At 53.0% G+C, this 15,249-nt stretch overlaps 1 protein-coding gene across 3 annotated transcripts; it reads right to left on the bottom strand.

Annotated features, from left to right (window-relative positions):
• Nucleotides 1-5,694: 5,694 nt before the first annotated feature.
• Nucleotides 5,695-13,106, bottom strand: SLC29A2 (solute carrier family 29 member 2). Of its 3 annotated transcripts, none has more exons than XM_007170998.3 (12): nt 12,769-13,106; nt 12,457-12,538; nt 10,861-11,021; nt 10,488-10,627; nt 9,956-10,090; nt 9,216-9,313; nt 8,910-8,994; nt 8,205-8,341; nt 7,862-7,967; nt 7,678-7,763; nt 6,606-6,805; nt 5,695-5,931 (listed from the first exon to the last, which is right to left on the bottom strand). In XM_007170998.3, exons 1-12 carry the CDS (start codon nt 12,816-12,818, stop codon nt 5,820-5,822), a joined length of 1,392 nt encoding a protein of 463 aa, XP_007171060.2. In that variant the 5' UTR covers nt 12,819-13,106; the 3' UTR covers nt 5,695-5,819. The 3 variants fall into 3 exon arrangements, with proteins under 3 accessions (XP_007171060.2, XP_007171057.1, XP_007171059.1); XM_007170995.2 differs by having other exon boundaries at nt 12,790-13,106; XM_007170997.2 differs by lacking the exons at nt 12,457-12,538; nt 12,769-13,106 and adding an exon at nt 11,372-11,500.
• Nucleotides 13,107-15,249: the final 2,143 nt, after the last annotated feature.

Here is a 15,249-nt window from a genome sequence, read left to right as displayed (position 1 = left end):
AAGGTGCTTGATAAGTGTTTGTGGAATGATTGCTCCATGGACTCTTTAAAAGAGGAGAGGCTGTGGGGAAGGGCAGGTACTTTGATATGTATTGTAGCAACTGTTCGAGCGCTGTGAATCTTGGGAAGGTGCTTTAGGACAGTCAGGGGAGGACCTGGAACGTCAGGATAAGGTGTTCGCCGGCTACCCCACACGCAGTAGGGAACCAAGATTGTTGAGTTGAAGAGTGATCAGGAGACCTATATTCTGCGGCTCCAACTTGTGGAATCTGATGCTATCTCCAGGTAGACAATGTCAGAACTGAGTTGTATTGTAGGGCACTTAGCTGGTGTCAGAGAATTGCTTGGTGTGGGGAAAAAAAAAAACCCACGCATCAGAATTGATGTCAAAATTGTCTGTATAGAAATAAAACTGAATTTTGTGTATTCTTGAATCCTGCAACTTTGCTGAAGTCATTTATTAGCTCTAATTGTGCGTGTCGGTGTGTGTATTCTTTAGGATTTTCTGTATGTGTGTATATCATTTGTGATTATGGATAGTTTTCCTTCTTCCTTTCCAATTTGGATGCCTTTTATTTCTCTTTCTTGCCCAGTTGCTCTGGCTAGAATGTCCAGTACAAAGTTGAATAGATGAAATAGTGAAAGCAGGCATCCTTGTCTTTTTCCTGATCTTAGGGGGAAGACTTCAGTCTTTCACCATTAAGCATGAAGTTTGTTGTGGATTTTTCGTAAACACTCTTTATCAGGTTGAGGAAGTTCTTATTTATTCCTTGTTTGTTGAGTGTTTTTATCTTGAGAGGATGTTGGATTTTGTCAGATGCTTTTTCTGCATCAATTGAGATGATCATGTGGTTTTTCCCCTTCATTTCATATTTGGTGTATTACAATGATCGATTTTTGCATGTTGAAACACCTTGCATTCTAGAGTAAATCCCACTTGGTCATGGTGTATAATTCTTTTAATATGTTGCTGGGTTCAGTCTGCTAGTATTTTGTTGAGGAATTTTACATCTATATTCCTAAGGGATATTAGTTTGTAGTTTTCTTTTCTTGTGATGTCTTTATCTAGCTTTGGCATCAGGGTAACGCTGGTCACATAGAATGACTTAGGAAGTGTTCCCTCCTCTTGTATTTTTTTGAAGAGTTTGAGGACTGGTGTTAATCCTTAAAATGATTGGTAGAATTTGCCTGGGAAGTCATCTGGTCCTGGAGTTTCCTGGGAGGTTTTTGATTACTGATTCAATCTCATTCCTTGTTATAGATATGTCCAGATTTTCTATTTCTTCTTGAGTTACTTTTGGTAGTTTGTGTGTTTCTAGGAATTTGTCCATTTCATCTAGGTATCTCATTTGTTGGCATACAGTTATTCATAGTGTTCTCTTATAATGCTTTTTATTTCTGTATAATCAATAGTAATGACTCCCTTTCATTTCTGATTTTAGTAATTTTCAGGTCTTCACTTTTTTTCTTAGTCTACTCAAAGGTGTGTCAATTTTATTGACCGTTTCAAAGAACCAACTTTTGGTTTCATTGATTTTCTGTGTTGTTTTTCTATCTTCCATTTTGTTTATCTCCACTGTAATCTTTTTTTTTTTTTTTGTGGCCACATTGGGTCTTCGTTGCTGCGCACGGGCTTTCTCTAGCTGCGGTGAGCGGGGGCTATTCTTTGCTGCGGTGCACGGGCTTCTCATTGTGGTGGCTTCTCTTTTTGCAGAGCGCAGGCTCTAGACACACGGGCTCAGTAGTTGTGGCTTGCGGGCTTAGCTGCTCCGTGGCATGCCCACTCTAATCTTTATCATCTCCTTCCTTCTGCTAGTTTTGGGTTTAATTTGCTTGAGATCCTTCCTCCTTTTTAATGAGGCATTTACAGCTGCAAGTTTCCTCTCAGCACTGCTCTTGCTGCATCCCATTAAGTTTAGTATGTTATCTTCATTTCCATTTGTCTCAAAGCATTTTCTAATTTCTCTTTTGATTTCTTTTTTAACCCATTAGTTGTTTAGGGGCATGTTGTTTAATTTCCACATATTTGTAAGGTTTCCAGTTTTTCTATTATTAGTTCCTAGTTTCGTTCCACTGTGATTGGAAAAGATACTTTGTGTGATCTTACTCTTTTAAAAATTATTGCAGGGACTTTCCTGGTGGTTTAGTGGGTAAGACTCTACGCTCCCAATGCAGGGGGCCCGGATTGAATCCCTGGTCGAAGAACTAGGTCCCGCATGCATGCCACAACTAAGGAGTCTGCGTGCCGCAACTAAAGATCCTGCATGCCGCAACTTAGACCTGGCGCAGCCTAAATAAATATTTTAAAAAAATTATTGCAACTTTGTTTTGTGACCTAATATGTGATCTTCCCTGGAGAATGTTCCGTGTGCACTTGGGAAGAAGGTATATTCTGCTGTTTTTAGGTAGAGTGTTGTGTGTATGTCTGTTTGGCCTGTTTGGTTTGTAGTGTGTTCAAGTCCTGTTTCCTTGTTGATCTTCTGTCTAGTTGTTCTATCGTTTATTGAAAGTGGGATCCTGAAGTCTCTATCATTGTAGAAATGTCTGTTTCTCCTTCAATTTTGTCAATTTTTGCTTCATAGCTTTTAGGACTTTGTTGTTAGGTGTGTATATGTTTATAGTTATTATATCTTCTTGATGGACTTACGCTTCTACGAATATATAATATCCCTCTTTGTCTCTTCAATGATTTTTGAATTAAAGCCTATTTTTTCTGATATTAGTATATCCGCCCAAACTGTCTTTTTTGGTTACCGTTTTACATAGAATATCTTTTTCCATTTGTTAACTTTCAACCTATTTGTGGTTTTGGCTCTAAAGTGAGGTTCTGCTAGATAGCAAGCATATAGTTGAATCATTTTCAAATCCATTCTGACAATCTCTGACTTTTAATTGGAGAGCTGAATCAACTTACAGACCAGGAGGTGCCCTCCTCATAAAAAGGTGAGCAACTGGAGGATAAGGGCTGGCCTTGCAAAGTTTGTGTCCCTCCACCAAGCCTATCTCTGTGCCCTCCACATAGAGCCCTCTCCAGCTGTTTGCTCACGGACACTGGCTGCTTCTGAGGGAACCTGGGCCTCTTGGCAGAGCTGTGTCAGGCTGGGGATGTGGTGGTGGCCGGGGGGGCTGGGCATCAGGAGAGGGATGAGCAAGGGTAGCCCATCAGCCCAAGTATTTTTCTGACATCAAAACCAGCTGCATCCTGATCTGATGGGAAAGTTGGGCTAGGTATACGGGGAAGGAGGACAGGGAGAAGGAATTCCACGTTGTGACATCATACGGACATCTTTCTGGGCCCATCCTCCACTGCTCAGCCCAACCCGGCTGAACGTGGACCAGCGCCACTGGGTTCCCTGGGATGGCTGGGTCTGGCAGGTCTAGGGAGCTTCTGGGTACAACAGACAACAGTCTCTGAAGGTAGAGAAGGAGAAGGGGACCTAGGAAGTACTGGGGTCCTGCTCCCAGCAGTCCCAGCCAAAGGGTACAGCTAGGCCTAGTGGTCTGCACAAAATAATCCCAGGATTACAACTACCGTTTAGTAAATGTCAGTCTGTACTCCCGTGCTTTCTCCAGGACTGCAGTCTCCAGGAATCCCAGTTCCCACTGCTGGGAGAGGGCCTGGCTTCGAACCCAGGACTGTGGGTCAGGGCACAGGCACTTAACCACCAAGTTAAACGGCCCCTGTAGAGGCCGCAGCCTTCTCTTCTGTGGGCCTTCTCCTCTCTCTAATCCCCTGGTTAGGCCTCAGCCTTAAGGCCCTTCAGCGTTTGTCCCCAGCCCACGGCCCCAGCCTCATCCTCTCCCGTCCCCTTCCTCACACCCTAGGAGGTTCCGCTCCCCCGTGACCTGCTGCCAGAAGTCCCCACTGTTCCCTGAATATTCCGTGTCCATGCCTTCCACATTTTCTGGTACCTCTGCCTGGGATGCCCCTCCCCACCTCAGCCCAGCAAGCTCGTATTCATCCCTCAAGGCCCAGCTCAGGGGACACCTCCTCAGGGATGCTTGCCCCAACTTCCCAGTGAGATCACTGGCCCCCTCTTCTAGAGTTTCATATTACACATTCTGCAGGGTCCTCACAAGCCCCATCACAAGTTACATTCTATTTCCCATGGCCTTGGGAGGAGGGTCACAACTCCTTTGTTTCAGGGTTGCCAGACCAGCCAGAACCTGGCACAGTGAAAAAGGGTCAAAGGAGTGTGGCTCTATTTTAGCTCCCAAGGTCATAGCTTGCCTCACTTTCCTCTTTGGTAGCAAAGCAGCCTCTGGCTTCTGAGCAGGGGGCCTGCGCTGGCTCAGCGCCTGGCATATAATAGCTGCTGAGGGAATGGTCACAGAAGGCAGGAGGGCAAGTGGGCAGAAAGGCCGCTGCCTGTAATCTCAAAACCCCCTGCTTTTCTCTGCGCTGGGCAGGGTAGCACAGGTGTGTGGCCAAGCAGGCCTTTCCTGCATCCCTCGGGAGAATTGGCTGACTGCCTCTCTGAGTCTCCGTTTCTGAGAAGGGGGAGCCTGGGGAAGCAGAGGACACCGGTGGGGGAGAGAGCGATAGTCATCCATGCGGCCAGGCACTCTGCCCGGGAGCACAGGGCTCCTTGCAGGCCAGCACCCCTGGTAGATAATGGGTCATGATGTGGTCAAGGGGGCCTGGGCCATGATGTGGTCAAGAGGGCCCAGCGCAGGTATGCCCACAAGTCCCTGCCCTTCTCAGGGCCTTGGTCATCCCATCTGTCAAATGGGTACAATCATCCCCACCCCACCCAGCTCATCAAAGCCAACAGAGCTGAAAGCGCTTTGGAAAGTGAATTCATTGTACGAATGGAGAAGGTTATTATTAGACCTAGGAGCAGGGTCAGAGGGAAAAATCAAGCAAAAAGGTGGAGTAAGTGCTTAGGGCTCTCGCCTTGAGCCCCTCAAGGAAAAGGGAAGCAGGCAGTGGGCAGGAAGAACAGCACCTACAGGGAGGTGGGGGCTGGGTCCTGGCTCTGCCAAGAACTGGTCACTTCCCCCTGGGACTCGGTTTCCTCACCTGTACAGAGGGGAGCACAATCCCTGCTGGCCTCCCTCCAAGGTCCTCAGTGTGGCTTCAGTGAGAGAGCGGGTGCAGAAGAGCTTTGCAAACTGTAAAGTGCAGTGCACACATGCAGGCTAACTGCAGTTCTGGGACCCAGGCCCAGGTGGGCTCTGGGGAGTGGACACAGTAAATGCTGGCGACAAAAACCCTGTTTGAGGCCCAGAGGGTCCTTTGAGCACCCTCAGATCCTGAACTCCTTCTCCCTGTCCCTTCCACTTCCCTGGAATCCTCTGTTCTGGAGTCCAGGAGACTTGACCATGGGGTCGCTGAGGCCGGGAGAGAAGAGGAGCTCCTGCCCAGGGCTGGCCCCCGCTCCCACTCTGAATCTGAAGCTGCGGCCACACCAGCCACACAGTTGGCAAGGTCCCACCTGTGGCCTCTGAGCCCCGGCACTTGGCCAGTGAGTTTCTCATGATTAACAAATGCACTCCTGATGGTGAGGAAGGGCCATTGTCCTCGGCCCTCTTTTTCATGATCATCACCCTTTCAGTGAGGTCTGTGTGCATCTAGATAGTCTGTCTCTGTGCGTCAGCTCCACTCCTGGGGAGGGTTAGAATGGCAGGTGGTGAATTCTTCCTTGCAGCACTCCAGGTGGTCACCAGCCCAGGAGGGAGGAGAGCACCTGCCTCTTCCTGGCACCCCCAGACCGCGGGGCCCCAGCTCAGCAGAGGCTTGAGCCCGGCCCACCATTCCCCCTGTGCTGGGTCTCAGCTCCGAAGAGAAGATGCTGGGAGAGCCCTGGACGGAGCACTTCAGAGCAGCGCCTTGAAGAGGAAAGAGAGGGAGGCTCCACAGGACAGCCCCAGAGCCAGGAAGAAGGTCATGAGGGTGCCGGCCACCTCCCTCTCGTGTGGCAGCACCTGCCTAGAACACACAGGAGCAGGAGCTCTTAGAAAATGTCAGGCCCAACCTGGACCCAGCCCTGTGCCCTCCGCCCTCCTAACAACAGGACGCCTGAGTTCTAGTCTGGGCTGACCCAACCTCTGGTCACTGTAATTAGGCCCTTCTCTCTGGACTCCAGTTTCCTGATCTGTAAAATGGGGCCACTGGACACAGACATCTCTCACGCCCCTGGCGTCTAGATGTAACTGCCTTCCGTCCTGGCAAAATGTCCCCTACCTGGTCCTCCCGGTCACCTCTGCTCTCCCTGGATTCTCAACTCCATTTTCCCTAGAGTAAATAGCCCAGGAACTCTGCTTGTGATCAAAACCTTAGCTCCCTTGCAACTGAGAATTTGGGGGAGTAGCTGGGCCCTAAGGAATGACAGTCCAACCCATTTATTTCACAGATGGGGAAACTGAGGACCAAAGAGGAGGCCCCAAAATCAGTGCCTGGGCTGCTTTACTGGGCAGGAACCTCCCCAGCCAAGTCCTCCTCTCCCCAGCTCCTGGCCTGGGGCCGGCTCAGCAGTTCAAGCCTGACCTGACAGGTGGCACCAGTGAGGCCTGGAGACAGCTAGGGCTGGGCTGGCCCCCCTCAAAGAGCTAGCCCACCTCCCTGCTCCCAGGCCCTCCCCCCCACCTTCCCATCCCCCAGACCTGGGCGCCAGGCACATGGTGAGGGACACCAGGTAACCATTTGAAACAGCAAAAAGCAGCATGAAAGTGATGAAGTAGGCGTCCTGTGGGAAGAGGATGGGCAGCCGGGACCTCTCGGGCACGTGGCACAGCATGAAGAGTGGCACAAACAGGACGCGCAGGCAGACCAGCAGGGGCAGCAGCCGGCTGTCTTCGTCTGGCTGCGGCAGAAGGTTGGGGTGAGGGTGGTCCCTGGGAGCAGGGTCTCTGCTCCAAGGACACCCCAGATAGACTCAACTATCACTTCCCCTGACCTACTCCATGTGTGCCAGTGAGGACCCAGCACTTGGGCCTCTGCAGAGCGAGCAGCTGGGCCAAGGCCACCCAGCAATCAAGGACCAGCCTGGGACTAGACTTTGCCTCTCCTGAGCTCCAGTTCGTGCTCTCTCCATGGCAGAACTAGACAAGCATCTTCGGTTTTCAACGTTGGTGGCTCTGAGCACCCCTGGGGGTTCCGAAGACCCCTTTGGGGAAGATGGGTTTGGAAGCTGGGGATCCAGGCCCCATCCTGGCTTGGATGCACAGCTTGTGGGATCTTAGTTCCCTGACCAGGGATTGAACCTGGGCCCTTGGCAGTGAGAGCTCATTGTCCTAACCACTGGACCGCTGGGGAATTCCCAGAGCAACTACTCTTTGATCTACTTTGTTTGTTGTGTGTCCTTGGAAGATTTCATTTAAAGAAGCAGCATCTTGGCTAAAAGCAATCTAAATACTAGGAATCTTGTCTGACCTCCCATGTGGTGCAGGAAGCTCCACATAACAGTCTCTAAGCACCGGAGTCTGGGCCCTAGGCTGGATGCTGGAGACACCGGTCAATTGGACAAGGCTTCTGCTTTCAAAGAGTTCATAGTCTAAACCCTGGCTTGCGTATCTCCAGGGGGCCAGGTGCTCACTGCTCAACCAGCCAGCTGTTCCATTACCAGACCCAGACCAGTGGGACTGTCGGGACATCACCTTTCTGTGCTCTTACACACCCTCTGATCCCCTACTGCTGCCCCAAACCGTCAGATCACCCCAGCCTAGGTGTGCTCACCCACAGGAAGTAAGAGGTCAGGCTCCGTCCCAGACAGTCCATGACGTTGAAGAGAAGGAAGCAGCAGATGGGGTTGAAGAACTGACCTGGGAGGGAGAGAGGGCTTATCCTGGTCCCGGCTGCCCTCTTTCCTCTCTGCCCTTCATTCCCACTGCCCTGTCCTCTTCCACTTCCCAGCACTCACTCCACTTCCCGGGGCTGGTGGAGCTGGTCACCATGGCCGTGATGGCTGGGAAGACAGACAGGGTGACTGTGAAGACCAACACGAGGCACAGCGCCGTCAGCCAGATCTGGGAGTCGGAGGCAAGGGTGTGAGCAGGCGGGCAGACCCAGAGCCCAACGCGCAGCCAAACCCTCCTGCTCAAGCCCTGGCCCAGCGTGTCTCTGACCCACCATGACCCTGTCACCTTGGGTGGACCGGGTGAGTACTAAGGCCCCAGTCCATTCTAAGAGTCTCTGGGGAAGGCTGGAGAGAGCAGCCCTCTCTTCCCCAGGGATGGTGGTTGGGGGCTATATCCAAGCCAAACCTTCTGGAAGACAATGAAAACTGAAGGTTTTCCTGGCTTCTGGGGTTCCTCTGGCTCCATCTCTGTCTCCTTCTCAGGGTCAAGATCCAGAGTCAGGGCTGCCTTCTGGGGGCTGTTGGGAATCCCGTTCTTCTCATCTGGGGCAAGAGGGGAGGGCAGGGTCATGCCTGTGACCCACGCTTGTGACAACCAGGCCCGAGGGAAGGAGATTCCAAGCAATTAAAACAAGTGACCCTCCACCAGCCCAGGGTGCAGGCAAAGAGAATTAACAATGGAAATATGCCGAGCTACTATTTATTAAGCCCATACTTGTGCATGGCAGAGTTAAGCACCTTAAATGGATTATTTCACTGCCATTGCTTTACAAATAAAGAAACTGATGCTCAGAGGGGTTACGTGACTTGACTAAGGTCACACAGCTTGGGTGTTATGAAGCTAGAATTCAAACTCAGACACACTTGGATCTAGAACTTGTATGCCTGAAGCTCTACTGCCTCCCCATTTTATAGAGGAGGAAACTGAGGCCCAGAGGGCAAAGGGATGACTTTAATCCCATTGACTTCCCTTCAAGATCTTCTGCCTCTGATTACACGAGGCTACTAGGGATGAGGGTTCTGGTTGGGGAAAGAGGGGAAATGCTTCCCTGTGGTGGTGGCTCTAGCCTCCTCTGGGTCCTCCACCTCCCTGGCTGGGTCCCAGGCTCACCAGACTTGAGGAGCTCAGCTTTGGTCTCCAGCTCTTGACCTTGTGCCTTTGATGGTTTCTTGGCCAGGTAGTAGCGGGCAAACTTCTGCAGAAGGAAAGCGTTGTCCCTGCCTGGCTTGGCTGAAGTGCCTGGATCCCTCCCCACCCTGTTGACTTAGAGGCTGGGATCCCCCAGTGGCTGACTCCTTTGGGGACCAGGGCTGGGCCCAGGTCCCCTCTGCCTCCTTTGGCCTCTCTCAGGGCCTCAGACTCAGGGCTGTATCTGTGATGCTCTGAAGTGGGCCTTGAGCCCAATACTAGGCTCACCAGGTGGGGCAGGCTCAGGTAACACACGATGGACATGAGGACGCCCACGCAGGGCGTGATGAAGTACCCCAGGGCGGAGGTCTGGGCATCCACGCCACCTGTGCAGAAACTTCAGCTGCAGAAGGGAGGTGGCTGGTCCACCAGCTCCCGCAGGGCTAACAACTCTTTTCCTACTTCGCATTATGCATGTCTCAGATTCACCTCCCGGCATCTTCCATTCCTCCCACTAACAAACTCAGGACCCTTGTGCTGGGGGCCCCAGCCCAGCCCTTCACTTCTCTCACTCTTCCCCATGTGTCATTTTTGTTGAGCACCTACTATGTGCTCATTACTGCATGCTCCTTACAATCTGAGGATGGAACTATAATAATCATTCAGGTGGGGAACCTGACACAGGTAAGTGCCAGCCAATGCCCTCAGCTAGGGAGCAGTGGAACCGGGATTCAAACCCAAGTCCATCTGAATCCCAAACCTGTCCCTCCTTCCCTCAGCCTCAGCCTACTGCCACATGCCAGTGCTGGCCTCAGGAATCCTGCCCCTGGCCCCAAGTTAACCCAGTCCTCACCTAGTCATTCTCTCATTGTATAACTCAAGAGCCCCAAACCCAATCCTCAGCTCCCCCATCACCCCATCACCTCCATCTCCACCAAAGCCTAAGGCACCCTGCTCTTGGCACACTCTCTCTGCTCCCCAGAATCCCAGAGGCCACCCCTGCCCTCCAGCCACCCAAGTCTACTCACTGGCCATGGACATGAGCATGGCAAGAGCAGCGAAGATCCCAGCCAGGCCCTGGCCGCTGAGGAAGAGGGTGCTGTACGTGGAAGGCATGGTGCCCAGTTGCCCGAAGAGGCTGCCCTGCAGAACTGCACAGAAGGCTGTGGAGGGACAGGATTGGGGGCCGCTGCTCAACTAGGCAGGCCTTGGGGGCTCCCTGGAGGAGGTGTTGGCAGGGTGCATAGGGGACTCCGGACTAGGTTGGGTAGGCATGAGACTCTGGACATTCCGATGTAACACCCCACATTCATCCCCCCTCCGAGGTGCAGCCCTAGGTGTGAAGGGCTAGGGGCCAGGAGACCTGCTCTTAGGTCACTGTGGGGCCTTGGACGAGTGACTTTTCTTCCCCCCTGTGCCTCAGTTTCTCATCAGGGATATGGGTGATGCTACTGCTGTCTTCCCTTCTTGGATACCTTGGGCCCTTTCAGTAAAAAGAAGAGGCTGGGCTGAAGCCCTGGGGGGCTGGGTGGGGAGGTGGGGAAGGGCAGCGGTGCTCACAGTTGATGAACCAGACAGAGGCCATGGTGATGGAGAAGAAGGGCCCGGGGCTCATGTCCACCTTGACCAACACCGCCGTCAGGGTGAAGAGCAGCAGGATGGCCAGCAGGCTGCCCAGAATCCGCACCGTCTCAGGGACGCTGCTCATAACGGGGGAGGGTGGAGTGGGCATCGCTGGGCCCAGGCCAGGGGAGGGGAGGGGGCAAGAGCTTCATCCCAGGGCTGGACAGTGGGGGCTGTGGGAGAGATGCAGGGGGAGGGGAGGAAGGATGGGAGGTCTTCCCTGGGCCCAGAAGGAGCTGCCTCAGCAAAGGCGGGGAAGGGACAACAGAGGGATGCCCTGGGATTGAGCCCAAGGGACAGGGCTTCTCACCACTGGTACAGGAAGGAGTTGAGGAGTGTGAAGAACAGCAGAGGCAGCTGGGACAGCAGTGTCACCCAGTTGTTGAAGTTGAAGGTATCTGCAGGGCTCGTGTGGTTGGTGCCCAGGGTCTCGGTGGTGCCGTTGGCCCCTGCCAGACGCCCCTGGAAGTACTGCCAGGATGCCAGGGGAGTGGGGTACAGGGTCACCCTACAACCTACCCTCAGGAACCCCCCAGCCTTCTCCCTCTACCTCCTTCCATGCTTGGGATTGCTCCGTTAACTTCTGCGGGACTGACTCTCTGTCCTTGCACCGTCCCCAGCACCTGGCACACAGTTGGAGCTCGATGAACGTGCATTGAATTGAACGGCTGAAGTCTGGGACCGAGCCCAGGCCCTAAGAACCCCCAACGTGGGCCTTGCTCCATCCTTGGATCACCCCTCCTCTCCTGTGCCCTGGCTCCAGCCCCCACCCCCACTCCTGCAGCAGCTTCTAGGTTCCCAAGTATTTCTGGAGCTCCTACTGTAAGCCAGGCTCTGGCCCAGGTGCTGACCAACTGCTTTCTCTCTGGAACACACATCCTGCCACGACTCTGCTTAACTCCCCCGCTCCCCGTCGTCCATGGCTTCCTGTTGCCTGCAAGGCAAAGCCCCAAGGTTTTGGAACAGCATTTGGGGCCCTTCAGAACCAGACCCTGGTCTCCCTTTTGTGCCCCATTTCCTGTTCCGTCCTGCTAAGCTCCAGGCACCCCAAGCTCTGGCCCTTTCTCTGAATAAGCTAGTACTCTCCTGCCTCTCGGTGTCTTTGCAAGGCTGCTCTCTCCGCCTGGAGTGCCCTCTCCCCTCCTACCACTCCCCTCCCCCAACACAAATGCTTTACCCAAGTTACAAATCACCTCTTCCGTTAAGCAGAAGGAATTGCTCCCTCCCCTGGGGACCCACAGAACTCTGCTCCAAGCCTGGGATGGCACGTGTCATGTTACATTATTTATATTTCTTATGCACCCATCTTGCGCTCAAGACCATGGGCTGATTCATCTTTGGGTCTCCAGGGCCCAGCACAGAGCCAGGCACTAAAGAGGCATCTGGAAATTTGTTGCATTTAATATATAAGAATAACCCAGTCCCAAAGAGAACACAAGCCCCACATTCCTGACTTCCCTTGAAAGAATGTAAGCTCCGTGAGGATGAAACCTTCCTCTGCTATGTTTCCTTCTGTACCCCCAGTGCCAGGAACTCTAGGTGTACATTAACTATTTGTTGGATGAATGAATGTAATTCATGCTATTTCAAAGAAAACCAAAGGCTTGGATAACCCACTTTTTGAGTGACTAGCCAGGAATAATGACAAACAGGGCAAGTAGGTGGGTAGCTCCTTTCTGGTTACACAGGATCCCCTGACCTGGTGGCCTTGCCCCTCTAGGATCTGGGCATCCCTCAAAGCTTGGTCGTCCTAGCCATGAGAGAGGCACCTCCCCTCTCTGAGGATCCTGCCTCAGCCGACAAACGGACATAATGAGGAGTCAAAGGCGGCGTGGTGGGGAAAGGCAGCTGGAGGGACGGACGGTGGTTGTGACCGTGGGGCTGTCACTCCAGCCACGAGTCTCACCGGGATGGCTGTGATGAAGAAGTTCCAGGGAAGGAGGGTGCCCAGCCCCAGGATGAAGAAGCTGATCCCGACCAGGTGGTAGCTGTGAGGATCATTCAGAAGGTCACCCGGAGGACGTCCCGCTTCGGCGGCCCCTCCCACCTCCCAGGGCAACTCCTCCAGAGAGCGGACTACAGCCCCCATCACCCAGGCTCAGGCACCCGAGGGAGGCGGCTGACGGGAATTGTAGTTCCAGCTGGTCTGCTTTGAGCTTTGGAGAGCCCGAAGGGAGCGGGTCTGAGCTGCCCACGGCCACCGGATCCCCATACGCACCCCATCCGGTCCCCAACTCGCCTGTCCTGCGGGGCGTCTCCTCGCGCCATGGCCGCCCAGCGGGTTGCGCCCGGGTGGGAGAGAGATGGGGAAGCCGCACCTGCACCTGCTCCGGGGCCCGTGGGCCGAGCCGGGGACCCGGGAGGCTGGGTCTTGCAGGTGGTGGACAGGGGAAGGGGGGGTCGGGTCTCCCCGAGGGGAGGCTGGAGCCGGGCAGGGAGCCTCCAGCCGATTTCGCCTGGTCTCAGGCTCCGCAGGCTCCGACCTCGGCTCCGCCCCCGGGGCGGGGACAGAGGGTCGCACCACCCCTCCCGGCCTCAGGACTGGGGACTCCAGACTCCCGCGTCTGATCCCGGCCCGACCTCGTCGTCCCCGGACCCCACGGCACCCCGCGCCGCCCGAGAGGCGGTGACCCGGGAAGATTCCCCCGCCGCCTCCCCTCTCTGCGGGCGCCTAGCCCGGACCAGTGCGGGCAGGGTGGGGGGAGGTAGTGGGGAAGGTGCCCCCCACGCCCCAGAGGAGTGCTGTGGAGCTGACCTGGCGAAGGGTTCTCCCGGCTCCGGCAAGTCGGAGGTGGTGCCGTGGCGCTGCTAGCGCCGGCTAACTTGGGAGACCGCCGAGGGGCCGGATCGCCGCGCGCCCGCAGAGCCCCGGCCGAGGGTGTAACCCGAGAGCGGCCGGTGCCGGGGGAAGCCGGAGAGACCGTCTGTCGCCAGCGGTCCTGGCGGGCTGCGCCTAGATGGGTCCCCCGGGAGGCAGAGGGGAGGGCCAAGTGCAGGTGCCGGTCTGGAAGACAGACGAACAGATGGACCCTTCTCCTCCAGTGGGTGCCTGAGGAAGCGCCGGGACTTTGGGGCGCACAACGGAGGGGCGAGTCCCTCCGGGGCCTCCAGGCGGGCTTCCCGGTGGCGGTGTGGCTGAGCTCCGGAGCAGTGAGGGGCTAAGCAAAGGGTCCGGAGGAATGGGTGAGCCGGAGGTGAGCCCAGGCCCGCTTCCTAGCCTCGCCTGGTGCCCTCCCACCACCGCCGCTTAAAAAAAAAATTACTTTCAGCGGTCCCACGTCACATCTTATCAAACATTAAGATGCACCCACTTCCCACTTTTTTCCGTTAAAAACTTTGAAAGATGATAGACCATTGCCCTTTTGTAATTAATTCTCTCTAACTCATATAATTTACGAGTGGGTTTGTTTTCTCTTCAATCGCCATGCGTATTGGGGATGCTGGAGAAATAAGAGGTTTTAAATCACAAATTATTTTCATAAGTAATGACATTTTTTGGCCATTTCCAGGTTATTGTGTGTGTTTTTTTCTCTAGCCGACTGTGAGTATATGAAGCAAAGACTGTACTTACCTGTTTTTTTTTTAATATTTATTTATTTGGTTGCACTGGGTCTTAGTTGTGGCAGGCGGGCTCCTTAGTTGTGGCTCACCGGCTCCTTAGTTGTGGCATGCATGTGGGATCTAGTTCCCTGACCAGGGATCGAACCCGGGCCCCCTGCATTGGGATTGCGGAGTCTTAACCACTGTGCCACCAGGAAAGTCCCTACTTATCTGGTTTACTGTTTATTGCAAACATCTAGCGCCACTGCCCGGTACATAGCAGGGGCCTGATAAATGTTTGGTTAATAAATGGATTGCAGTGATATACAAATGATTTTAGGGAGAACAAGAGACATCATTAAATTACAGTGAATGAGAAAGTGATTCTCTCTTCAATTTGCTTTCAAGCTTTTGGAATACAACAAAGGGGAAAGTCTCCATTGCGGTGCTAACATGTTTCTAACACCTATTAATCTCTCTCTCTCTCTCTCTCTCACACACACACACACACACACACACACTGGCCTCAGGGCTTCTGCTGACAAATTTACCTAAATAGAGATTAATAACTTATGTTCATTCTATCTATTTTTATAGTTACTTTATTTTTAGGGCTACAAATGCTGGTATCCTTTTTATTATAAGATATACTTTTCCTTGAAAATGAATTTATTTATACATTTAATTGGGGGGGGCACAGCTGTGACACAAGTTTCCATGGAAGTACATGAGGAACTGAGGTTTAAGGAACATTGCATTTGTGAGGCTGTGAGCAAAGAGGATGAGGGTATTTCACCAAGAGAACAGCCGTACCACGGTCAGGGACATAAGAATGCCGACACATTCTGGGACATACAAATAGATCCCTTTGGCAGGCACGGCAGGAGGAGGGGACAGAGCCTCTGTGACAGCTGGTCTAGTTATGACCGGCCTGAGGGCTGAGTAAGGAGTGTGGATTTCATTTTAAAGGAGGGGTTCTCCACTCAATCAGACTCAGTCATCCTTCTAAGAGAAAATATTTTGTTACTATCCTGCAGGGAAATCCATCTGTAATAAAACCTATCTATATATGCAAAAGTTAATGTCAATGAAATACCCTAATTGTACTACCCAGGATAAAGAAAAGTATCTAGTAATAAAATAATGTGTGTTTGAATAT

Source organism: Balaenoptera acutorostrata, chromosome 9, assembly GCF_949987535.1.
Source record: "Balaenoptera acutorostrata chromosome 9, mBalAcu1.1, whole genome shotgun sequence".
NCBI classification, from domain to species: domain Eukaryota; kingdom Metazoa; phylum Chordata; class Mammalia; order Artiodactyla; family Balaenopteridae; genus Balaenoptera; species Balaenoptera acutorostrata.
The sequence above is the reverse complement of the archived record's forward strand: the minus strand, read 5'-3'. Positions and strand labels throughout refer to the sequence as shown.

Bases quoted from the DNA above. Each gene is read 5' to 3' on its own strand.
- SLC29A2 (XM_007170998.3), bottom strand. From the start codon at position 12,818: ATGGCGCGAGGAGACGCCCCGCAGGACAGGCGAGTTGGGGACCGGATG. The intron at 8,995-9,215 runs GTGAGCCTAGTA...TTCCTTCTGCAG, and splicing joins ACCTGAGCCTGCCCCACCTG to AAGTTTGCCCGCTACTACCT. The intron at 6,806-7,677 runs GTGAGCACACCT...CTTCTGCCGCAG, and splicing joins TGACCTCTTACTTCCTGTGG to CCAGACGAAGACAGCCGGCT.